At 41.2% G+C, this 27,055-nt stretch overlaps 1 protein-coding gene across 9 annotated transcripts in view; it reads left to right on the top strand.

Moving 5' to 3' along the window:
* sgip1a (SH3GL interacting endocytic adaptor 1a) overlaps positions 1-27,055 on the top strand; it is a 65,919-nt gene continuing 38,864 nt past the window's right edge. For 5 of the 9 annotated variants that reach the window (XM_079350851.1, XM_079350850.1, XM_079350855.1 and 2 more), the window contains exons 1-3: positions 694-812; positions 9,050-9,182; positions 12,532-12,576. In XM_079350851.1, the coding sequence (XP_079206977.1) occupies positions 9,140-9,182; positions 12,532-12,576 (88 nt within the window). In that variant the 5' untranslated portion in view covers positions 694-812; positions 9,050-9,139. The other 4 variants (XM_079350848.1, XM_079350849.1, XM_079350854.1 and 1 more) reach the window with 4 other exon arrangements.

The raw sequence follows: 27,055 nt of genomic DNA, 5'->3' as shown, positions 1-27,055 counted from the left end.
GCAGACGCAGTCGAACATGCATGGCATGCCTGACTTCATTCACCTGCTGTTAGACACGCGCCGTTCAGAAAAGAAAAGGTTTTACATGCTGTAAAGGGAAGAAGAGGATCACCACGCGGATCCAGGTAGCCTACACTTTCCATGCTCCACTAAAAGTTTGCTTTCAGCTGTAACAAACGTTTCGAAAATCAAACGCGGGGGGACGCGAATTGTTTCTGTTATGCAACAGTGTGGAAGACAAAATGTTGTGGTTTGGAAGCGGAAATTAGGCAATTTTCCTGGGCTTTTTTTATTGATTAAGCTATCACCATGCAAACAGAATAAGCGACACAAAACGCCTCTTAATTACACATGGCATTTTAACCCCAGGCCAGCAGTTGTTTAAAGATTAATATCAGTAAATATGTAATGGTTAAATCGCCTCGAAAACGGTCGGTGCACATACACTACTTCTTTCAAAATAACGATAAGGTGCAGCTGATTTTAGGCAAAAATGTCTGAAAATATATTTTTAAAGTAATACAAGGATTCACTTATGCTGTTTGAATGAAAATATTAACTAGCATTATTGTAGATACACTGACCAAAGATAATAATAATAATAAAAAAAAGTTTTTTGTTGTTGCTGAGTACAGGCCGAGCAAGGAGAGTTTTCTGGTCACTTCCGGTTGGCATCTTTGATGGTCCGTGGTAACCATGGTAACTATAGCTGCGAGCTTTTAAAAAAGTTTTTTTTTTTTTTTTGACGAATTGCTTTTGAGAAAAAAATGATTTTAATCAGCAAGACAAACACAACAGTTATCAAATTAGTGGTAAGTGTTGTATCTATCTTTGATAAGTAAATCATGTGTTAACAGAGTCAGATAAATGCAACGGTTTTAACTTTAAACTGCGATAGTGACCATTAGCTAACATTAGCAAACATTAGCTACATGATAAGTCAAAACAAAGTAAATAGAGTTTGAATGATCTGAAGATATCTCACTGGCTTTAGGGAAGATGTCAGATTTCTACTCTGCTAATTTTCTACATCTTTGCAAAGTCCCAAGTTTGGCTCCAGATAGAATAAATTGTCTTTTTTTCTTGAGTAAGAATCCTTAGCTCTAAGGAGTTTAAGTCATGAATGGGTTGATAAAAGAAAGACTTCAGCTATAGCTGAGAGTTTGTGCAGGCTCTGTCTGTAGTAAGAATGTATTATGCTATTGACAGTAAACAAAAACAGTGCAGATATTAGACGTAGGTCTATACTGGTGGGTAATACATGGACAACAGTAATATATCCCAGAGGTCTACTGCACGTGAGAGTTAGATCAGGGTGAGGTCAAGTAGAGTTTCATGATATGTGGGAAAAGCTGTCTGGGGGGGGGCATAGGGGAAATTAGGTTTCAGTTTTAGTTGGATCCTGGCTGGGAATTCACCCTGGGAATATTTTTGTTCTCTGTTTCCTGCGCTGTGAGAACTCTGACATGAAGCATTATCAGGCCATGGATTCTGGGCTGTACACCATGAAGACAGCTCTGTATCAGTGTAGACTGCACTGGCCAGGTCCCAAACACTTCACTATATGTGTTAAAACAGTATAAACGGAGTGCTGTGTGCAAGTTCAAATTTAAAAAATTCTCGGTTGAAAGTTCAGTTTACACAGATTCAAATGAGCTAGTTCATGTTTATAGTGCACAGTATTACATATTAATCTTGTACTGAGCTACTCTTTTTAGGTTCAGCCTGTTATACTTCATCCCCTTCTTGTAATCATCAGTCACACAAGTTTTACCCACGATAAAACCACAGATTAACATACTAGAAGACTCCGCAGAAGTCACATACACAGCCATTCTAAAACTGCAGAAATGTCCTCATTAGCACACACTGTGTGGGCTGTAAAGTGTCTTTTTAACTCTTCCTTTTTGACGATTTTAAGGCTAATAGTGAATCTTAATTCAGACCATGGCTGATCTGACTGAGGATTGTTTCAGATAGAATTAAGGACTCTCAGGTCCCAAGAAACGTTTCAAACATTGAACATTCAATTGTTTTAATGTCAAACATTCAGGAGTTATTGTGTTCCAGTGTGGTTGAGAGGAAACATGCAATCAGTGATATTTAACATGCAGTTAGTCATATTTAACATGCAAGATTGAAATACTTGACTGATTTTAAACTGACTTGATTTAAGTATTTAATATATAAGAAGTGTGACTAAAGCATAAATATGTAGATTTAATGAGTAAAAGTCATAAACAATCCTTTTGTCAGGAACATGAATCAGTGCGTCGTGTTCGCCTCCTGTGTATTATTTAGTTTTTCTCAGAATCTCCCCTGAATGTTTGAGCTCACAGAAAACTGATGAAGAAGCTCAAATGTATCCTTGGCTGACTTGCATGCTTAATACAGTGTTGTTGCTGTTCCAGGGAGAGGGTGAGTCATTCATGCTGCTTTTCCAATTGATTGTTCATGGGGAAGCCTCACAGTACGTTCTAATGTGGAGGAGCAAAGTATTTCCTGCGTTCTTGGGAAACACCAACTATTGGGCAGTCCCACCATCAGTTGTGATGTTATTTATTCATACAGAGCATTTCTGTTTTGATATAGCCACACACAGTCTTAGTACATCAAGTTATACAACCCGAAATGTGTGTGTGTGTGTGTGTGTGTGTGTGTGTTGTAGTTGACATGGAGCGGTAGCTTGCAATAAGACCTGACCACAGAACGTTGTTGGGCTATGCATTCCCGAATCAGCTGATACCAACATTAGATTTTTCATATCAAGGTGTGTGTTGTTTGACAAAGGTTATTGTCTGTGTGTTTGAAGATGACATCAGAGGTTTTATGTCGTAGTTGTTGACACATCCTGTCTTCCTATGGTCAGATGTTTGCCGTTGTAGATAGCATGAGTCCAAAAACCCGAATCAAAACATCATGAAGGCAAACATGTAGTGTTAGTTATTCTAATCCATGTAATGATAAACAACAAAACATACCCAACAACTTATAGAAACCTTTTTCAGTGTGTGCTCATGTACTATGGCGTTTCCATGTTCTGAACCAAGGTCAACCAGGTCAAAAAACCAATGACCTCTTTCTTTGTGCTGAACCCTGATCTCCATTATTAGCATCACACTTGAAAACATTTGTTCCAGTGTCAGTAAAGAGCCCACAGTGATAAACAGCAACCAAGAATAATGTATGGGTCCAACAGTCGAGTTGTGTCTTCAGCATTGTGGCCTCTCATCGTGAAGCTAAGTGTCCTGAGTCTTGGTGAGCTGCTTGTACTTGTACTAATGTCTTGTGTCCTGCCTGTCTGTATACTGCTACTGGATGCCTTGAATTTCCCTCGGGATCAATAAAGTATCTATCTATCTATCTATCTATCGTATGTTGATGACGAGCTCTCTGTTAGGAAGAAAATTTACGTCATTATTTAACACTCGTAAAATGATCTGAATTATTTAGGAAATAATGAAAAGAAATGAGGCATCGAGTATACAAGTCATATACTGTAGTTCACACGTGATGTATATTTGTGTGTATCAGATCAGGCATGCTGGATAGACCTTTGATGTGTCTGCTCCAGGATTTGTACACACTTGTGAACGGCTTTAAAGGCAGTAGTACACACCGTAATTGCACCTTGCAGTCTATTCAATTAGAGTTCACAGTTGAACCTAATGGAGTGATGCGTTTTGGCAAGTATACAGTTTCAACATACAGCATATGTTTGCAGTTTTATATCTTGTACTTAAAGGCTCATGTCTTGAACATCTTTTACAGAAAAAAATCATAATTAACATGTAAGAAACATGGCCAAAGTGTGTATGTGGTATGACTTGTTTTTGTTTTTACAAACATGTGGCTGTGCAGATTTAAACAAAGAAAAGAGCTATCCACAACACGGTGGCTGCATCCTCCCCTAAGAAATCAAAACACTTACTTTTAACTTCATCTGTCAAAACCAACAAGCTAACTTATCCAAAACCAAATAAAAATATCAAATAAAGTACATGTACTGTCATCCAGACTGGCTCTCTCATCCAAGAGATCATTATTAAAACAATCCTCCATGTAAAGCTTGAAGGCATTTCTGCCAGAGTAGGACTACTGTTGTCTATGAGTCTATGAGAGTGATGCATGTAATAAACATGGGAATTGTATTTCCTGTTTATATTTTGACACGCACAGAAGACCAAAAAGACGTAGTAGTAGTAGTTGGAGGTTGTTATTGGGTAAGTGAACGTCTGACCTGCTGGCTCAACTGATGTGGCTCATGTTGGCTCTTTGTGTGGTTCACCGCTCACGGTCAGTTAGAAAGCCTGATGTCATTGTCCCTGCTTGTTTCCCTAACCTCACGATGAAAACTTTTTCCTCTCATGACTTTGAGTCTGCCTCCTGACCTACTACAGTATATATTATGTCACAGGCAGGTTTGGTGTTCTCGCTACCCTCAAGTGATGACAGGAAGAGCAGATCTTAAACTCCTATTTTAGGAAGCCTCATGAATTATGGGTGAAGGATTAAATGCGTCATTGGGAGGCTGATCTGGGCCCCTACCAGCACGTCACAGCACACACACACACACACACACACACACACACACACACACACACACACACACACACACACACACACACACACACACACACACACACACACACACACACACACACACACACTCTCCCTCATGCACACACATAACCTATATTAATAACAATCTCGTGGGTGTCCCGCCAACTTAGAAATGATCCACAAGCAAGTGTAGGCACATTTTCCTCAATTTTATTTTCATCTGAAATGAGTTCAATTATGTTGCCTCTCAATGTTCTGACACAACTCTTTTTTTTTTTTTTTATTGTCTGATCTCACCTTTAGTGACCTTCACCTCTCGCCATTTAGCTCAACGTCTTCTTTCTCAGGCTCATTTGTCAGCTAAACAGAGCCACGATTTTCAAATGAAATTAAAATCAGGCTTATATAAGTTCATATCAGATATAGATCACTTTGAATAGTCCAAAGAGGCTGTTTTTATAAAAGCATAACTCACGCCCGTGCTATTTCTGTTGTATTTAAAATACCCCTTATAAACTCCCTGCAGTGAACTCATTTGGCTCCATTCTGTCATCTCCGCTTCGCTTTACAAGCAAAGGCTGGTTCTCTCGGGAGCAGCCGAAAAACTTCCCCACTGTTTATAGATATAAGCTGATTGTATAGCTAGTTTGGGCCCTGTTTGTTTAGGCTCGGCTCTTGTGTGGAAATGGTAATTGGTTTGAGTAACAGGAACTTATTGGAGCCATGTTGACATCCTGAAGACCATTAGGGAGACCACAAACCAAACCAGTCCATTATCAGAGAGGGATGAGCTCATCTTTTCCATACCAGGCTATGAGGCTGGAGGGCAGGATTTGTAACAGGGGACTCTGGCTTTGGTTTTAGGTCAGTGAATCCAGCCGGATGGTGTTTGTTATTATATTGGTGCTTCAAGGCAGGGACACAGTGGTATATGCAGTCATTCAAAACCTTGTTTTAAACAAACGATCAGCTTTGTAATGAACTTATTTCAACTTGTCTGAAGCTCCGTTTGTGAAGACGACAGTGAGTGGTTTCAAAACAAACTTTCATTCCAATCATTATCAACCTGTATCAAAGTCAGCTGGGCAACTTGAACTGTCCATATCCCTCACACACTCTTTGACTTCTGGAGACAATACAAAGACAGTTGAACGCATGCACGGTCCAGGGACTCTTTCAGTTGTCTGGGTCTACTAAGCCTAACGTAAGAAACCCTACTAAGCCGTCTCACAAAGCCAGTTCCAGACGTGAAAGTCGACCCAGAGTTTCCATGAGTTTGCCCACATGCAAGGGGTGGTGTTCCTTTCAAATCACCTATCATGATTAGAAATGATCCTGCCTAACATACATCTCCAGATTTAACATCTATAGTTCAAAATATGACAAACTAAAAACATTAAGGGGGAAAGGGGGGGGGGAGTATGAGTGCTGCACTGGGTCAAACAGTTTGGAGGAATCAGGTGCTCTTCAAGGGTTAAGGAGAAAAAGTCTATTAGCTAATAAGCCTATTGACACATTTTCATAGAGAAGCTTTAAAGCAAAGAGCCATCTTGAGATATACAGTAGGTCTTAAAAGTGATGACAACATATTAGTATCCCAAAGCAGCAGCAGACTAAACAAACAAAATGAGCTGGCAGTCAGCATCATCAGGTAATTAGACAGTGGGTGCTAATTACACAGAAAACCTTACTTCGTAGTGAAGTGTGTTTGTGTTTCTTCGGATGTGCGTACTGCACCCCCCCCCCCCCCCCCCCCCCCGGCAGTGCAGCAAGTGGGCTAATGATGTATAAGAGTGCGTCTCTCTGGCAGAGTGTGAATGGCTGAATGGCACGTAGGCCCGAGACATGGCACCCTGCCATTACCACGCCTTATCACCTTGCATGCTTTCCCCCTGCTGCTGAGTGGAGGGTGCGTTGTTTTGCTTTGACTGCATTCACTGCTGCCTGATCGGATGTGGGATGTTTGTCTTCTGTGTACATTAAACGACTGCCGCCTAATCATCTTCCGTCATCAGGGCACTATGGCGGGTTGGCAGAGCTGATGCAGGGTGGAGGCTTGCAGGGATGTTGCCCAAGCAGTGTGCAGGAAATCACTTGAGGCCTTGGTACGCTCCGACGTGACAGTTGCAACGTGAGACCGGGGAAGTCCATAATGGAAGATAAAGTTCACTATGAAACCTCATGATGGCTCTGTGATCACATAAGCCGAGTGAAGTGCACTCATTTCTGCTCAGGCGGCGTAAAGTAAAAAGTGACACAACAATTGAATGACTTCATTCTCGCCGGTTTAAGTGTTTTCTAGCTGTGAAGCTGTTTGTACCATGTGATTGGATAGCTAGAAAAAAATGTATGTCCACTGGCCTCTGAGCTCTCCCTGAATTACTGTCACCATCCGGCTCACCTCAGTGAGACAATCCTTTATTCATCCCACAAACGGAGACATGTACAGTGTTACAGTTGTAACGCGGGATAGCAGAAGAAAAATCACACGGTGCAAAAATTAAATGAGATGCGTCGGTAAGTGAGAGGACCTCATTGGAAGTGCTTTGGTTGAACTCACCCGACTTGTGCACCTTTTTCACGCTGTCTGTGTACTGCCCATGAGTTGATGGCACGTGAATGAATCAACGGGTGATTGTCGATGCCTTGAAAACGTCGATATGAAAAATGTACATTCTACATTCCAAAGGTCACGTTAGCGTTTACAGGTGTTGAAACATGGTGTTGCAGGTGCCAAAGAAGAGCACAGGATGTGCAAGTTTGCAGTTTTGTTTCATGGGGTAATCGAGGATGGAACTAGAACACATGTGATGAATGGTCAGCGTCTCAGGGAGTCTCAGAGGCAACGCTTTCCTTCATCCTCTACTCCCAGTGGTTCTTTACTTGCCAGATGACAACAACAGTTAGCTGCTTTTCCTTCTTAACTGTACTCATACAGTAACAGAGATGTCCTTTTCAATGTGTTTGTTTTACAATGTGTAAGTGGTTTTGATTTAATTTCACAGATTACTAACAGATGCAGAGAGGTCTTATTGGGAAAAAAAGGTCAGATTAGAACAATACTGCAGCCAACAGGCAAAGAAAAAGCACGAGCTATGGTGGAGAAAATGGGTCAGAGTGAAGCAGGTGGTATGTAGGTGGGTATAATGGAAGAAGATATTTTTCTTCAGAACCGACTGCATTTGAAAACATCCTCCCTCATCTCCTCTTTCTGCCATCTAAGCTGTACAGTATGTAAAACTAGGATCTTTATGAAATCAAATTTTTCTGAATAGAACTTGCTGTCTTTCTTTATGCAATGGAGACTGCTTTAATGTCACTGAGATAAGGACTGGAGAGGGTGAAGAAAGCGCTTGGTTATGACAGTGAAGTGTGACTGGTGTCACAGTCGCAGTCCAGCTCGCAGTTATGCTTGTTTATTATATCCCACATAAGCCCCCAAAGATGGTCAGTTGCAGCACGAATAAAAGCACGAGGAACCTGCTCAATTACAAATACACATTTTCCATACTTAATATTTTGCTATTACTGATCCCCATTCCAACTGGCCCTGTACTGTTCTCAGGAGCAGAGGAGCAACTGCAGCAAAGCACACCACATGAAAGTAAACAGCAGATGGCGCCAAGAGCATACCTTTTTGGTTCTTGTTAGGAAGCCCATTTTTAATCCAGATGACTAGCCTATCATTGCTGAATGTCATTTCTGTTTATCCTCCTTACTTAAAGAAATACTGAATTCACTAAACTTTGACTTTGTTTTTTTTTGTGCCATAAATGCAAACTATGTGAATAAGGTTCTTCCTAAATTGAGATTAGTAAACTTCAGTAGTAAAATTACAGAAGAAATCCTGGAGGTCCAATGAATAATTTATTATTGATAAATAGCAAATAACTGGCCAACTATTTGGGGTATCAAAACTCAGTTTCAGTAAATAAAACTAAATGAGTGTCACATATTCAATGTCCTTTAGTGTGAATACGTCCTGTGTGAATGTTTTCCTTACAGCAGAAAACTTTACGTGTTTAGGTTGTGGAACTTACAAGACAATCAATGTCATCATTTGGGTCTTTATGGAAAGACCCAATGTCCTGATATATTTATTGAAGAACAAATTGACGTTGTGATAATCTGTATTACTTCTACATAGCAGGTTTAACAGAGTACCTGCAGATGGAGTGTTTCAGACATTTGTGTTCTGTTCAAATGCACAACTTAAACATGAAAACAAATGTGTGTTTGACTTTGCTGCAGTAAAGGATGTGTTGACCTTCACAGCCTGACTTGCCTGAACTCATAGTCTCCACTGCCACATTACTATTCTCAGCAGGATGTGTTCCCTAGCGATGCTCTGCATGCCTTTGTAAACTGCCAGTGGTCAAATTATTTGCCGGCACCAGCGCAGAATAGAGTCATATTTTCTATAACACTTCAGTGGACAAGAATTTCTGATTCCTCCTCTTTCTCGTCTCCTTCTTTTCTCTTCCAGCAAATCGTCTTTGTCGTGGGGTTGTCGTCTCCCGTCTCTTCCCTCTGTCTGGCTCGGGGAGCACAAGGAGCTCCATGGAAGGAGCTGTAAATGGCTGAGGAGCTGTGTACAGGCTGGTTTCGCATTATTGCAGGTACAGCTGGTAAAACCTCTTTTCTTTTCCTCTTTTCGTGCATCCCGCCCTCAGGAGTGAGAACCTGGATTAAATGCATTCCTCAAAAAAAATCAGCAATATATAAGTTGTCCTTATCATTTTTTCCTTTTTTTTTCCCCCAATTCTAACTGATTGGTATCATGTGACGATGCAATAGAAGGTGTGTGCGTCTTGTTTGGAGTGTGTGAGCTGTCGAAGAAATTTTGTGTGCTGAGTTCATCAATAACCATCACATACAACATCCACCTTGTTTGGGATGTTATTGCCATAATGTGTAGTCATGACAGTTAGCTAGCTTACATGCAAAAATGTGTGCAGTATGTGTCTGCATGTGCTCTCTGAGTGTGTGCTAAGAAGGTGAATCTGGAACACTCCTCTGTCACACACACGTCATGCTTGACACCCCCTTTGTTGCCCCTTTGTGAGTGAAGGTCTCTCACAGTAACTTGATGGCATAATAGAAAAATACAATACCATATTTGACAGATGATTCTGATTGAACACTAGATGGCAGTGCAGGAGAAGATGCAAGTTGTGTCGCACTTGACTAATACAAGTTAAAAAAAAGGGAGTTCATGATAAATGTAGAGAACATAAAATATTATATGTAATCACAAGAAATGGAGGCAGGGAAAATAAACATGGACAGACAGCAGGCACGTCTCTGAAAACAGCTTTGGAGGGATAGGGTGGCGGCAAGGGGGAAGGGGATTAAAAATGGGCGGGAGGGTGGGGAACCTCTCTTTGGGAGCATCTGCAGGGTGTTAAGACAGAAGAGCCGGGTGAGACAAGACAGAGGCATGAAAGGAGGGAAGTGACAGATTGAGCCACACTGAGGCAGCTTGACCAAAAACACAGGGTGAGAATCTGTAAAGGAGAAGAGTTGATAAATGAGAGCAGAGAAAAATGAGATTTTGTCATCACATGGGATTAGGAGTGATTTGGGAGGATTCATTGGGCATGGAGAGGCACGCAGCTGGTTCTTTTGAAGCGTGACTGAAGATAGAGAAATAGATTGAGAGAGATAGAGATGCTCATTTGCTTCTCCAGAGGATTTGAGTTGCCACATTGTTTCTCATAAACACACAGAGTATACACACTCACTCAAATATGGAATATGAATATTTAATAATACAACTGATGCACCTCACAGACTAATGTTCAAATATTTGATCAGAGTACTACAGATAAGCTCTCTTGGTGTGTTTAAATAAAGATTTTTTTTTTATGAAGCTGAATATTATTCAGAGAAAATGAAAGAAGGCAGTAATCAGGTGTTGTTGAAGAGGAAATGAGATGTTCATAGATTTCTTCCTCTGGAACATGTTACATCAGGAAGCTCTGAGTTGAGGTGCAGTCTCTGGACACAGACTTAGCAGAATATACCACACTGAAGACTTCCCAGCTTAAAAAAACAAACTTTTTTTTTTTTTGAAAAGAGTGTATGGAGATTTGTAGACAATGACCTTTGTGTGTTATGACTGTGTGTAATTGTCAACAGACTAACAGTGTACTGTATCATTTCATGTACTTTCTATAAGATATAGATGTAAAGATAGTATAATTGTACCTTTATGTCTGCTTTTGTAGTTTATCTAGATGATACGAAACTGACTAAATACTTAATTTAACAAAAGGAATCATAAATTAATGATCAAAACAAAAATGATATTTTGAATAATACTAGATTTAAAACAACTTAAACTAAATTAAAGTCATTTGTTTACTCTACCTCCTTTTGACTTACTTTATGAGAAACATCCCTTATTATCCCTAAAAAGACTACAACGACCACCACAATTTGTATAGTTAAACCGCATTAAAATGACTTGCTGTATTAATTCCATTTTTATTTTCTGAGATTTTTTTTTTTTCTTGTCATTTTTTGCTCCGTTTTCCTAATTGTCATTCTCCTCTGCTCCTGTGTTGTGCACATAAACATTCACCCCCTCTCTCCCTCCACTTCTCTCCACCCTTTCTTAGAAAATTAATCAACACACACACACACACACACACACACCAAAACACAAGTGCACACCCCTCTCGGGGGGATGTTGTCTCATTGACCCTTCCTGCCAGTTGTAGTTGTAGCATGCGCTGCAAGTAACGTCACGCTGATCGATCCTCGTCTCTGTATGTTTAGAAAGCACTGACACGAAATAAGACAGAGGCTGAAAGAGGCTGGCAGAGGGAGAGAGAGAGACAGAGAGGGAAGGAGAAAGGTGGGAGGGAATGGGGGAGAGGAGGGGAGAGAGTGAGAGAGAGAGCAGAGTGAAACCACACCTTATTGCAAGAGGGGCGGGACACAAACAGGGGCACACAGGCAGCTACTACAGGATTAGTCACTGTGCAGGAGGCTGCAGGGGAAATCTTTTTTTTGCAGTGTTGTTTTTTTCTGTTATTACTGAGTCTGTTGTGGGTGATTGTGTGTGTGAGTGTTTGTTTTGAACATGGGTTGTCACTTGAATCACAACTGCATGCTACTCTGGCTGCCAGCAAATAATTGATGTCATTCACCGCTGGGCAGCTTTGGCACACTGCACTGACATAAGGTAGGATGAAGGAGAGGGCTGCATGTGCTGTGTGTATGTGTGTTTAGAATATTTGTGCACCCTCTGTATTTACTCTGTCCATACATTTTGGCAATCTATGTGCACCTATTTGGATATGTCAACATATCTCTGTGTATGTAACGTAGGATTATTTGTCAAGCAAGAGAGGTTACTAATGTAGCATTCTCTTGGGCCAGGGTGTCAGGAGACTCAAGCTGTAAGCCATGTGACTCCACAAAGAGCTGCACGGATTGGCTGAGGCCATCTGTGACCTCAGCAAACTGCCTCCGCCCCTACTCAACACTCCCACCCACCCCCTTACTAAACACACACACACACACACACACACACACAGAACCCTCCCTCTCTGTCAGTCTCTCCGCCTCTCTGCCTCTCTCTACCCTGCTTCTGTTATTTATTTTTTTCCTCCAGTTAGATTCTCCCCCTCCTCTCAGCATCCTCGGCTGTAGGTTAGAGCCGCAGTAGCAGCAGCATCCATGGCTTAAGCCCTAGCTCTGATCGGCAGCTAGCCCGGCCAGGCCCCTACCCCTCCTCTCTCCTCTTTCTGTCTCTCTATCTCTCTCTCTCTCTCTGTTTTTCTCTCCCTTCTGGGATAGTTGACAAGCATCGTCTGGGATCGTTTGAGGCTCACAGTTAGCCAGGGCGTTAGCCACATGCACTCGGCTGCTCTGCTGCCCATCAATTCTACTGTATCTCTCTGGTAACCGGGGGCTTCTTTTCCTCTCCCCCTCCCACCACCCCTGCTTTCATTTCAGGCTCCTTGGAGATAGAGGAATGCAAATCTGCAACCATGATGGAAGGTATGCTGGGTTTTTTTTCTTTTATTATGATATCTTCCTGTGGCTGTATTTTGGGGTAAAGCCCCTTTATGTCCTTGTCCTACAACGCTTTATCTGCGAGCCAGCGTGTATGTCTATATGTGTTTGGGACATTCAAATGTCATAAGCTGCCCTGCTATTTTAAGAGCATACATTCCAGTGACTTGCATGTTATTCTTAGGAAAAGGGCATAGCCACTGAATGTCTTCCCCTGGAGCACAATAGCAAGGCTAATTGAACCGTTTGTACCTTTTGTCATTAAGTGTGTTTGTGCGCAAATGTCTAAACCCCCCCAACCCCCCCCCCCCCCCCCCCCCCCCCTTCCATTTCCCGCTTCCCATCGTAAAGGATTATTTGGATTTATTGTGCAAGAAGGCTTATGTGCCCAGCTGGCTCACTAGTATGCATTCTCTTTGTATGGTGTTCTCTAAAAAAACATGCACACTCACACACACAAGCTTAAATCCTTGCAGCGCTGTATGACTCTGCTCACACTTCATGGCCATTTTTACTCAGCACTCGCATGTGGATTGTGGTTCGTGCTGCTGGGGGGGGGGGGGGGGGGTGCATGCGTACAGTTTTACACACCCCATGGTCAGACATATCTGTCTATTTTGGGATGAGTGTTGAGAGGAAAGAAGGCTTCATGACTCTTATAGTTTTATGTCCCTTTAATTGATGACATCATCAGAGGGGGGAAGGCCAGTGATGGAGGGATGAATCCCTACAGCTCTGCAGCTGGCACACGAAAGCCCTCATCCATCCATCTGTTTCACATGACAACTCTTCCTCCTCGTCCCTCTTCATTTCTGTTATCGTGTTTTCAAAACTACAGGCCATTTTCTTTATCCAGGACATCCCCAGATATGTTGACTTTAGCTTCATTTTATTAACCTTGAGTTATGTAAGCTCTCACAGTCAGCAATACATAGCCATTGTATTGTAACAGTGAACATTTGGAAATAGTGATCTGCCATTTTTGCTCGCACCCTGTGGTTATCTACATGGTTACTTTTTTGTCATGATTCCAAAAATGTCAGTGATGGTTTCACTCAAGCCCGTTTATTCCAGTTCATTTAGAAAATGAACACCATATCAGTTTGTCTGTTTAACAGGAAGAATCCCATCAGCTGCTAGTCGACTGTCGTTGTGCTGGTGCATGTTTGTGTGTCTGTCAGTGTACTAAAAGGACTTCTGTTTATGCGGCCCTGCGTGTGTGTTAGTCAGCTCTCAGACAGGTTGTTCATAGAAGCAGGAAAGGGTCTTGAATTGAAGTGACAGCTCTAAGATCGTTGGCACTTTCTAGCATTTTGGTATTGGTGCTTTTTAAAGCAGGTTAACACTTTGCATGTGTTAGTCCTTGTCCTAAACCACATTTTGTGTCATTTCTGATGCTCGCTCTGCTCGTGTGAAACATGATGAGTGTTTTTGTGAATATACTATTAAGCCTGTGATTGCATTTGAAACTGTAGCAGTAAAAATATAATATCCAGAAAGCAAACCAAATGTATCTTTTTATATTAGACTTATTTTGCCTGTCCTCCATACTCAGGTGTATTACTACATGCCCATGCATGTTAGATAAAGGTCTGTGATTACTGGCTGGTTGTATGTCTGCAGAAGATCAGCATTTAAGAGGAGTTTTTTTTAACAGTTGAATAAGCTCATTGCATCATTAATGACTCCTATCATGGAAAAGTCAACAGTCTGTTTGTCAGTCTGGAGTCGGCTGTAAGAAAACCACTGTCTGTCAGATACGCATATGACATACTACTCAGTATAGGCTGTCATTTCGATGATGACCAGGCTGAATCCTTTTCTCACCATGCTCTTGGCAGTGTCAGTGTAGAGAACATGTCATGCACAATGTTATCTAATTAGCTTATGCCAACTCTGCAAGTATATTCAAAACATAGTTACTGTTCAAGGTGTTTAAGAGCTATCTATTGCTCCCTTTCCCCCTCATGTGTGCTGTCCTGTCATTGACTCCATTCATCACGAGCCAAAGTGTTAGGTAACAGATGCGAAGCAAACAAAAAAAAAAAAAAAAGTCTGCAAACTGCTTCTCTCACATTAGCATGGCTAGCTCAGGCTTAGCATGGACTGTGTGGGGGCGGGATTACAGTCAGGTGTTAAAATTGGATGCTAATCCTTGTTAGCTCTGCTTTTTAAAGCCCCATGCCATGGCCAGCATGGTTGTCCCTGGATAACTCACAGGATAGAAAACTTGAAGCAATAACTTGATTTCAGGTCAAAGGGAGGGGAGCGGGCGGTGAATGGTTTGTGCTGGTAATCTGGATGAAAATCTTTTTTCTTTCTAGAAACAGCAAATTGGCTTAAAGCAGGTTGAGCTAAATATAACTGTAAGTGAACTGTGACCTCCAAATGATGACCCCCAAATCTTTCAATTACCTTCAGTGAAATCAGAATGATAATGTACTTCCAGAAATGTATTTTTACAGTTTTTAAAGTATACAAATCTAAACTTTGATGTACAATGTCTTACTGGAATTTACAATAACCATTTTGTAGGAATTTCCTGGGCGTCCTGCAAGTGGGATTACTTCATGAGGGTGTTGGTGCACATCATGTTTACATCATTGCTAGGCGGATGTAATGCGATGTAACAAACCTTGTGCATGCTTTTCCTGTACTCACGAGAGCCTGCACGTGTGTGGGTCACTTACTCAACTCTTTTCGACATCATCTTTGCGGTGGGATCCCTGATCCAATTGGACTTTGAGGTTTGGAGTTGTAGTGGGAGGCTTACCAACACTCGGGACAAAAAAGAAGTTCAATCGATTTAAAGGTGAACGTATCGATTGAAGACTCAAATAACAGGACATCTGTGAAGAGATCTAACTGACTGTGAAGTTGACTTTTTTTTGTTTGTAGAAATGTTTGATGGGTTCATTTTTTATCCATCCAACACTTACAAACTTCCATTGAATTTAGTCTGCCATTTATGTCACCCATGATCCATATTTGATTTGGTAGCTACCTCAGCTTTCTTAAGCATCATGTTTGGTAAAAGTGAGATATCGTCTTGAAAAGCGGCGGGTTGATTTTGAGACAATTTGCTGTTCGTTGAGTGTTAAATAACCCTCTTATATATCCTCAAGTACAGACATTTAATCTTTCATCACAATCTAAAAAGGTGAACAGCCTGACATTTTCAAGTTTTCCCTGGAGCCTCAACGTTTTTCATTCTGGACAATTCATTCAGTCCAAATTGTAAACTTGTTTTAAACACTGTTCCAGTTACTTTGATGCTCCCAATGGGAAAACTCTTTTGAATTTAATGAGCCTATGGCATTTCCTGTAGCTCCATGTTATGAAAGTGAACATGATTGTCCCAGCACTGATGAAGCTTTTCTGTTTGTAGTTCTCTCGTATGCTGACGGGAGTGTTGACTCAACCCAACACATTTGTGGGTTGTTATGAACACTGCAAAGCTGCAGACTTGTAGGGTGGTTAATCCTAGTTGGGAATCAGACTGTCAAAGGGAGGCCCAGTACTTAAAGCTTGCCAGGCTGGTAAACTTAAACCCCTTGACTGGAATGCTGCAGAGTAGAGGGCAGAGAGGACACAAGGCCATATGGCTTTACTTCATTCTGTTAATAAATAGTTAATTACCCGACTTCACATAATAAGATCACTAAATATTATTATAATGATATACTACCTGATATTATATACACACACATCATATTGTTTTTGCAGCAGTTCTATGTTCCCTGACTATTTCTGCATATGAGTTATGTCCACTTACCCAGTTTTTCAGAAGCATCCCAGCGTCTCTTTCAGTTTGGTTGCAATGATAGCAATATGATATTGTTCCTACAATCCTTTCCCAATTAGTGTCTGTTTTATATTGTTCCTTTGTTAGCACTTGGACTTCAGTTGCGTTTAACAATCAGCATTTTCATTGAAAGTCATGACAGGATTACGTTTCTAGACGAGATAGGAAGAATGAGATAAGCAGCGATTCATTCCGCTGACTGCTTGAAGCGCGGCGTTCAAGTACAAGTTGGTCAGGGCCTGATGGCATCAGCAAAATAACTGAGGTTTGAGGTCATAGCCATCTCTTCCAGTGCTTCTGGGCTGCTTAAGGGAGAATTGTAACAAAAGCAAGCTAACAGTAGCTTGTTAGCAATGATGTAATGGCACTGTCTGCTCCACATGGATTCACATGATTGGGTTTGTGTTGTTAAGGTTGTGTTCAGCTAAATCATTCAATTTTACAAACATGCACTGAGTTGGACCAAAGAACACCCAAACTCACAAACTCAAGACATTTTTACTACCAAATGAAATCCCTTGGACAAGTATCGGGGACTTCAGCTATAGTAGCACATTTGTGATTGCTCTCAGGAAGGCTCTGCAGCCATATGGTTTCCAGGGTAACGACCATGAGGCTGACTCATGACTGTTTTGCACTGAGCTTGGCAGAGGCTCCCAATTGCAAATAACTGAATGCATTTCTGAGGAGAAATGTAAAGGATGGTGTGCCCGCTCTATCCATGACGAACATTTCAAATTGGACTGGTTTCCTCTGAAGGTTTTATTTGCAGAGCTTGCTCTTTGTTACTGACCCAAATGACTAATTCAGTGTCTCGCCATTGGCCTTAAGACATAAAGGATGTGGGCTGATGCATTGGAAACCGACATCAGTGGACTTGCAAAACAGCGTTATGCTGGTATATGAAAGAGAGCAAAACAGCCTCTTTGGATGTGTGATCCCTGATATTCCCGGGATTTGTGCTTAATGCTCCATCCTGAGTCATAGACTGATTCTCATGTTTTTCACATTATTCGAATGCTGTCCCACAGAAAAAGCGTTCTTCCTACTTCATTTTAGTGCAGTCACAAGACAGACAGAAAACAACAAACTGACACCACTTTGTGAGGGTCTTCCTCACACAGTGGTGTCAGACAAAGAGAAAAGCTCATTGTTGAACGTGTCACAGTAGAATGGAGCTATTGTGATTGACAATAAGTTTGACAGAGAACCAAATGAACTTTCCCACAACAAAGACACGCAGGGACAGAGACTCGGGAGAGGCACGGCCGAAAGGAGAAGCAGTCAGAATGAATCTACGTTTTCTTGCTACACTCTCCATGACAGCATATCCATTCATCCATTCATCCGCTCTTCACACGCTCATAGGCACACACTTCCTCGAATAACGGGCTTTCCAAACTTCGTCTTTGCACAGTCACACCCACTCAAACGCACACATACATGGACAAGCTTATGTAACCATTCAAAGAATCCAGCATCAGATAAACAGAGATGTGGGTGTAATCCTGTGGCAGCTGGGGGGAAGATCAGGTACTCTTACCGCATATTCAAACTGTTTCCCTGAATAACAGATCCGTTTTAGCATGAGAAATGTTTTTGTTAAAAAAAAAGGTCATCAGATAAATAAAAAAAAAAGAAAACTGGTTCCGATGTTTGTGTGTTGGACGGGTCCATGCAAGAAGCAGTCAAAAATGAGAAGCACCGGATTGCAAAGCCATACAGGGAGAGTTATTAAGCAGAAAATTCCCTTTATTAATCATGTTTTAACTTTAGTTCAGTACTTCCCAAAGTGTGAGCAGTGGGCCATACTACAGGTGAGCCAAACTGACAGTTATCCACATTAAACAACATGCTTTTAAATATTGACATAAACAACACTAAACAAAAATGTAGCATTTAGCTTACTTGTGTACACTACAATCAACATAGTAAACAGCAATTGGTCCTGCCCAAGGCATAACAGGAAAGCAGGCAGAATTGGCTGTCACTTTGGACTATCAAGAGCTGACCTGGTCGGACACAACCAGTATTTGTAGTCTCTGCGTGCGTGTGCGTGGGTAGAGACAAACAAAACTAAAGGGCAGAAGACTCAAGTTGTTAGTGAGCCAGAACGTGGTGTGTGAATGATCATGTTTTATTATTATAAATAAGTAGAGTAGTTTTGTAATTCAAAGCTGACTGAAGAAGTCTTGAGTTTGGCAAAGCCTGTGATAGTTCATTCTTGTCTTCCCAGTCCTCTACTGGTTTTTTTTTTAATTGAATTGTTTCTCATAGCAAACAGCAGAGTCATCCAACAGACCACAGTAGGGATGCTGTTTCCATCCATTCAGAGTCCACACGAAGCTACGAGGAGCCTGCTGTCAAAACGATAGGTGATTTACTGTCATAGACATGCAGCCTTATTTGATTTAAATTTGATTGAGTTTGAGTTGTTTTGGCTGCTGCAGATCTGCTGCCAATGTGATGCACCCTGGACGTCTTTGTGTCGTGCCCTGACGTAACAAGAGCACGGAAGTCTCAGTTGGATCCTTTATGAATCCGAATTCAGTCGAGAGTTAATGAAGTGTTGCCTTGTTAATCATCTTTATGCTAAGAAAACATCTGACGGTGTGCTTTGCTCTCTGATAGACTGACTCATCGTCTGTGTGTCTTTACACACATTACAAGGATGTGTTCAGGTATGAGCTCAATATGCTTGTATTATTCCTTTATTGACACTCAAATCATAAAAAAGCTGCTTTCATAGTATACTTCACCGAACCCATTGGAGTATAGCTCAGGAGTTCAATCCACAGAACCTAATTAGTGTAGGGACAGACAATGACAGACAAAGGCTGACGCAAGCATGCAGGATGGAGGAAAAACAACTCGAGCTGAAGAATGTGCTTTACCATCATTTCCCAGGATGAAGAAGATAGACAGACCAAAATCAGTGCTGGGGTCAGAAAAGGGAAATAAAGTGAGTTAAAATGTCCGAGTGCTGGGATAGCGTGAGAGAGGAAGAGATCCATGGAGAGCAGCAACGCGGCGGGTAAGAGCCCTGGAGAGGGGGGGGGGGGACAAGATTGAGAAGGAGGGGACGAGGACACAATCATCATGAAAGGCCTGCATTCTGTTGAGTCACTTCCTCGCGTGTGGCTTTTTATTGAGTCTGATCGGCTTATGAGGCAGGAAGACTCGGAGCCCCCGGTTTTTATTCAGTTTAGTTCTAATATTGTCACCTTTTCAAATTCAAATTCAAAAAACTTTATTTGTCCCCGGGGGGGGGGGCAATTCAATTTTGTGTCTGAATTTGCATCTTGTTTCTCAAAGACAGCTTCAGGCACGTCCCTGTTTGTGACACCACTCCTGTGTTGAAAATCAATCTTTGTCCTGGAGAGCACATGAACGCATTGTTTTGCTCTTCCCATGTTGCGTCCTGCTGTTCAAGAAGCCCATGAGAGTTTCCGCAGCAGCACCTTCCACCGGAGTACCTTCACTGATTTCATCCCTTTTTGTGCTTTGATCCCTCTGATGTGGAGAACACTCGTCGTCTTTCCTTTTTCTGAATACTCCAGCATTGTTTCTCGTTTGATCGAAGAAGAGGGGGACAGACATGGCAGCAGGGGAACCCTCAGGGAAGTTGGATTTATTTGGTCATACAAAATGAATGTGCTTCTCTGCGTAATGTGTTCAGCTCCCAAGCTGACTGTTAGCGCTTGGCTCAATGTCCTCAGAGTTTACTTATGAATTAACAGGAAGTTATAAAACAATACACAATAAACATGTGTGGTTGTTCTTTCTTTGTAAGATACAAATCACTGCACTTCATCCTTTTGAGTATTTATGCACCAATAAGACACTCAGTTGAGTTTCTTACCTTAAAGTTGCATCATCTGCATTAATTTCTCATTCCGTTGGTTTCCCAGAATACCTTTCAACAAGGCCTGAGGAAATGGCACAACTTACTCTGCGATGGGTTTCATTTGTCGTAGTGTTTAAAGGGAGGGACGAGAGACGACGAGCTGTTGATGGTTATAAATGACAAATGCCCTTATTTCTCCCACACTGACTCTGCTGTCTGAATTTCCTTCCTCTAAAGATTTTAGAAAATAGCAATTCGTACATTTTCGACGAGTTTCATCCTGTCGTTTGTTTGAAATTAAAGAGAGTCCACAGACGTCAGTTGGAAAACGTTTTCTGCACCCATGGGTGTGTGACGAATCCATCTCTTTGCCTTATCTGTGGTTGTGTCTGGGTTCATCGCTGCGTGCACGTATATTTGTACTGTATGGCTAAAAGCTGGACCAGAGCAAACAGATGTCAGTTTCAATCAGCGGGGGATGCACTCGCACAGTGACGCACTGACACAGCTACAGGAAGAGATTAGCAGCGTTTGGATTGATACTGGTTGGGCGGAGAGATGTAGTGATGATGAAGGAGGGGTTGAAAGGTTGGAGGGCTGAGAGAGAGAGAGAGAGAGAGAGAGATGTAGGGTAAGAGGAATGTGTTTCATGATGGAGGGTTTTAAGGGTGTGATTAAAGAGGCACACTCAGGGTGTGTGTAGAGTGTCTCACCAGCTGTAGGTGACATGTCTTCAGGCTCGTACTGTTTGCACGGGGAGTTGTTGCTTGTTGCTGTTGCTTCATTTCTGTCTTGCAAAAGCCGTTTGACACTTAGTGCAGTGTGTGTACATGCTCTGAAGTGTTTGTGAATGTGTTAAACCCAAATATGTGTTTGAAAACAAAATGTGGACATTGTTACTTGCCTTTGAGTGATAACTAAAAAATAGCTGTTTCATAATAACTTCTAAGATTGCATAATAATTGAAGGCACATTCTTGGTTTTGACTTCAGATGAAAAGCTAGTGGATGAATAGACTGTATAGGTCCTGAAAGTTAATACATAGTTCAGAAATATTCGTTATTCTAAATGTTAATACATGACGCTCCGAGACATGACCAAGACATGAGGGGATCGAGACCGAGTCACGACCGAGACCCAGACTAGACAAAGAGCATAAATATGGGTGAAAAATCCTCGACTGGTGTGCATTTGCCGTGTCACTGACGAACACTGTGAAGATTACGGCAGTTACCAAGGTGAAAAAAATCCAGCTACGTGAACTGAAGTTATTTGTTTCTTCTGAAAGGGCCATTTTTCTTCTAATCACAAAGACGTGGAAAAATAGATGTGTTCTTGACCGGTCTTCATTCAAAATCAGTCCCAGACCGAAACCTACAAAACCTGAGACCTGCACTGATTTTCCGCGAGAGCGAGGAAATTCTGAACAATGTTACATATCAGCATTGTGCAATATTACTGATGGACTTTGCTCTTTCTCTGCATGATTGTTAGTCAGGATTAAAATAAAACAACGTGAGATAATTTTAGTTAACACAGTCTCATACTTAATTTAGTTTTTATGGTATATCATCTAATGCAAGTGTTTTTCTGAGGTGGTACACAATCCATAGTTGGAAATATTTGCAGACAGTCAAAGAGATGAAATCACAAGCTGCCAAACACCAATGTAAGCACGCACAAAGCTTTTGTGTAGCATAGACTATTTGCATGGAGGGATGTGCCCTTAAAGGTGTGTGTATGTTTGTGTGTATGTTTGTGTGTGTGTGTGTGTGTGTGTGTGTGTGTGTGTGTTTGAAGATTTGGTAGAGACGGTCCTTCTGCCTGTCATTGTCCCAGAAGCTATCAGATGGATGACTCATGGCAGATAGGGTTTCATTAGTAGACATCAGACCTTCCACTGAATAGAGGAGCCATTGATTTTCATCATATCAGCAGGGAGAGAGAGAGACGCTGTGAATCTCTAACTCCCATGTCTCCCTGCCTCCAGAGAAGTGCAACTGAGAGAAAACTGCACGTCAGTGAAACTTAACCAAACACAAAGCACCTGTCTCATGAGGTCCCACACAAAGACATTTCTGACTGTACACGGGTTGGTTGGTACCTACGATACAATGAAGGATGACCACAAAGGATTACAGACTTTCTGTTTGGCTTTTAGTCGTTTGTATGCCAATATCGTTCAGTAAATTGATAGAATTTAGCCGAAGAGAAGGGAGGGGAGGGGGATTTTTTCTGGATTTCTTCTCCAAACGAGTTTTTCGCAGAAGGCGTAATTTGGCTCCTATGATTTTGGTTGAGTAAGTCGTAGGGGTAAGTGTTTTCACAGCTGATAACCTCTTAAGAGTTCCTCAAAATTTGCTCCCCACACTGTTCCCGTCATGATTTCAATTACCTTTTGCTTTCTTTTGTCCTTGTGTGGTGTTGTTAGACAAACAGACTCCATCGCTGTCGTCGTTTAGTTTAGTTTATTTAGCACACATTAAAAAAAAATAAATAATAATGCAGGGAGGGAACGAAGCCCGACGGACTTGTACAAGAGTTCAATCCCTTTCAATATTGACAGACTATTTATATTTACAAGGCTAACTAATCAACTTAGAAAAGAGAGGAGATAACGTACTAAAATTATCAATGATACGTGGAGAAAAAAACCCAAAACAAAGGTAATGGGTTTATAGATGAATTTTTACTAATGGAGTATTTGATGTTGTCACGCTGCTGTAAGTGTCACCTTTCAAGTGACTCGGTAAAAACCACCACTGCTGAGGGAAGAATATTCCAGAGCCATACTGTCTGATTAAAAAAAAAAAGACTGGGCCATGCAGTGGGATTTACTGCCGGCACCTGAGTCTAAAAACGATCTGATAAAATGTTGTTGACCAATAGGAGACGGACTGAATCAGGCAGGAAAAGACGTCATTGGATTAAAGAGCAGTAAAGACAGATTTGTATCAAACGTTATTCACTAACATTGTTTCATAGCTTCAGGGATCTGATTGACTCAGGACTGTCTCGGGCTCCAGCACTTATTCTTAGCCTCTGCTCGTCAGTGTAGTCAGTGGACACTGAACTTGACAAATCTATAAAAGCTTCTGTTATCATTTTTCTTTCATGAGCCTTTATGAGGTGACGCTGGAACTTCTGCAAACAACAGAACTGGCTCAGGGTTCTTTTCTTTCCTTAAAAACTACAAGCAGACAATCAACCTCAGTTTTTTTAGTAGTAGTAGTAGTTATAGTTTTTTAGTTTATTAATTTTAACATGGCATGCACCCTGTTAGGTGCCCAGCCCACATGGGCTTAAAAGCCACTGAGAAACCTAACAAACAGGAGCAGTTCATGAAAGAAAAGAACAGACACACTGTTCACACGTCTGATTTTAGGGTTAAAATCATTTTTCAGATTTTAACCCTAAAAATGTTTTAATTTTATAAAAGGATAACTTTAGTGCAAAATAAATTGCAGCAGTCTTTGTTGGCCAGTTTTTGGAAGCTAGCTGTTGCATTAAGCTAGCTGGCTAGCTTAAGTTTCTGTCTAGTGAGATTGCTCATGCTTTCAGCACTCGCTGGAGAATCTTTCACGGCATTTTGAACGGTTCATGGCTGCAGGTAATTCAGTCTAGTTTGATTTGAATAGTGTTGAAGTTTTCAGTGAAAGAAATTGTCTGATGTTGGTTAACTTCATTTGAAGTTGGTCAAACGTTGTCATTCAAACGCTCTAGACATGGAAGACTGGTTATTAAACTGCTGCATTATGTTCTTCTCATGATGACTTACAAACACGCTCTTCACTTCTGTCAACATTTAACACACGTTAGAAGATTCTGTACCTCGCTGGCCTCGTTGGTCAGGATCTGAGTGAGATCCGTTCTTTGTCATCGAGCATCCTTTGCAGAGCGGAAGGGCAGATCATGTGAGTGAAGCACAATTTGTCTTAATTAAAAAGGAGGTTGGAGGAAAAGGAAGTTACTCCCCTAACTCAACCACAATTATAACCACTTTCAATAGTAGAAGTGGGCGATGCAAAGATAAGATGGCCGCCCTCTTCTATTTCTTCAGACTTTAAATATCAGCAGACTGTGTAATCTTAAAAACGTTTGTTTGTGGTTTATTTGTTTTACAAAACAGAACCCTACTGCTGGCTTTGCCTTCAGAATAACACAGCGTTGTGTTGTCCTGTCTTCGCCCCTCAGGCGAGTCATGAGGCTCACTGAAAACAGCCTCGTCTTCAGTAACATTCAGCAGTGTTTGCTTAAAAAAAAAAAAAAGAGCCACTTAAAAACATGTTTGTCAGTGTCAGCTTTGTGTAATGGTAAGTTTTTAACAATTGAGCCCAAAAGTTAGCAATATTATCTTCTCTAAAACCTCCTTCCTCTATAAAACACAGAATATCCACGGCCCTTGCTTCTAGAATAGACTTTATATATAATAGAATTTGACTCTTATGGGCAATAAAAGAAGGTGTTTTCTTGTTTTAATCACAGAGTGAGCTGAGGACTGAACCACAAACCTGTTTAAATGTTTTACTTAAGTCACGTGTGATCTTTTTTTTTTCTGGCTAAAAGCTTCCAGGTCATGAGACAAGCCTGTATGTATCTGCTTCTGTGTGTATTATTGTTATTTGTGACTGCACACACGTACGACTGCTTCAGAGCCTCTTCCTGTTGTACAGAAGGGTGACACACCGTCCTCCATTTTGCCTGACTTTAGTGCAGCAGTTTTAGCAGGAGTCTCCTGCAGTGGCCCCTTTTTGTTGTTTTTAGAAGTACCAGTGTGTTACATAACATGTAGTCTCTAAGAACAATGTCCCTTTTTTCAGTACCTTAGTTTGCACAGCTAAAAACAACGTGTGTAAATGATGTTGCTGCAAAAAAAAAAAAAAAGGTTTTGCGCATTTTGGAGACGTAACGGGCTGCATTGAGCAGTTTGTGCACATTTATCAAAGAAGAATGAAATCCTTTTTCTGGTGTGGTTGAACTGCAGTTCATTCGATACCTCTGTAAAGGTTGCATGTGGTGTTTGTTTGTCCATAAGCAGATTATAATGTGGCCTAAGTTAAACTCCAGGTTATATCAGGTTGTCCATAACACTTGATTGCTCGGCATTAAGAGTGACACTGAAATTGAGGATGGGCTCCCTCAAATTGCTTCCAGATCTCCTTGTGTCACTCTCACTTCCTTTTTGTTCCTTGAGACAAGCATCTCGCAGCCTTTTGAGGACGACAGTCAGGTTTGACAGCCAACTATGAGAAGATTCATACGGAGTGTTTTGAAGAAACCCCTGTGTTAATGAAATACACACAGTCAGGACATTCCATTGTCGACCAAAATCTGACCAAACCTGTAATCTGGGTGTGAACAGGGGAGGGGTGGAGACAGCGGTCGGCCTCAACCAGAATGAACTGAGATTAGAATGCAGGGAGGGAATACGGCAGATGTAATCCACAGGAATTCAAGCCAGTTTTTTCGGATGCTATCTCAGCGAGAGATGGAGAAGGAGATGGAGCCTTTGTTGCTTATTGCGTTCACTTTGAGAGTTTCATTCTGTTGTGTTCATTTTTTATCCAAATCTACTCCGCCATCTTCTGTCCTCATTTTCATAATTGTTTTTGTTTTTTTCTTCTTCAACCAAACAAAGTAATTTCCTGTGCTCCCTCTGGGCACATGGAAGGAGGACGTGACCATCAACTTTCTGTCAAGCCTCATCTGGACAAGACCACACATACAGAGCCTGCGAACACATTCTGGGCAGCGCTGCTTCGTGCTCATGTGGAAACTTTTCATTCTGGGCAGCCTCATAATCTCTCAGGCTGTGTCTCAATCCCTCTCACTCACATATCACATGAACATACACCCACATGTCTCTCTCACTGGCAAACAGACCATATGTGCAGCCGAGTCATATACTGGAGCTGGCATGGTAACTTTAAGATGTCTGACTGGCTGAGGAGAAAGCAGTGCCCAGAATGGAAATTAGGTATTAGTCCATCCCTCCTCCATGTTGGTTGTAGTTTCTGTTGTTGTTGTTGTTTATTTTTTTCTTCCCTTTTAAAAACCAAGGACGTTGCAATAAATTCACTTAATCATCCAGAGTAAGAAAATAATTAAATCTGCTGATCTTTTTTGATTTCTTTCAGTAGTTGCCCCTTCGACCTCAGGTAATAGCAGCACCTCGTTCGACTCACACAAAATACAGAGTCAAGACTGTTACTTAACCTTAAAAAAAAAAAAAAAAAAACGAGTTACTGATGTGTGAAATCAGTTAAGTTTCCCTTTAAAAAGAGGAATGGATGGATTTATTTCACATTTTTGGGGGGGTCGATGGACGCACAAAATGTGATGTAAAAACATTAAGTGTAAGTGAATTGTTCTTAATGTCCCCATTAACAAAAAAACAAACAAATATGCACATTCGTAATTACAACCAAACAGGTCTGCAATTACAAAATGTGTTTTTTGTCCGACAACAATATATATTTATTTCTTTAACTTCTGTTTTTATTGCATATATTTATCATTTCATCAACATATAATTTAATCACTACAACTGATTAGTGGTGGGCAGAGCTCCTCCCTCGTGCCTGTGTGTGTTTTTAAAACAGAGAGAGAGAGAGCTGTTAACTGGAAATACATCACACAGTCCTTATTATACAATAACAAACTAACCAAGGATAATCCAAAGCCATCTACATAAGTGATTATTCTTTTATGGGACTAACGCTTCAGTTTGATTTTCAGACATGAATCCCAACTTATAGTCACTCAAAACACACTACACACCTACTTGTTCCCAACGATCTCTGTGTCTGTAG

The sequence above is a fragment of the Symphodus melops genome (genome assembly GCF_947650265.1).
Source record: "Symphodus melops genome assembly, chromosome: 8".
Lineage (NCBI taxonomy): Eukaryota > Metazoa > Chordata > Actinopteri > Labriformes > Labridae > Symphodus > Symphodus melops.
This window is presented reverse-complemented; position numbering and strand designations above follow the sequence as displayed.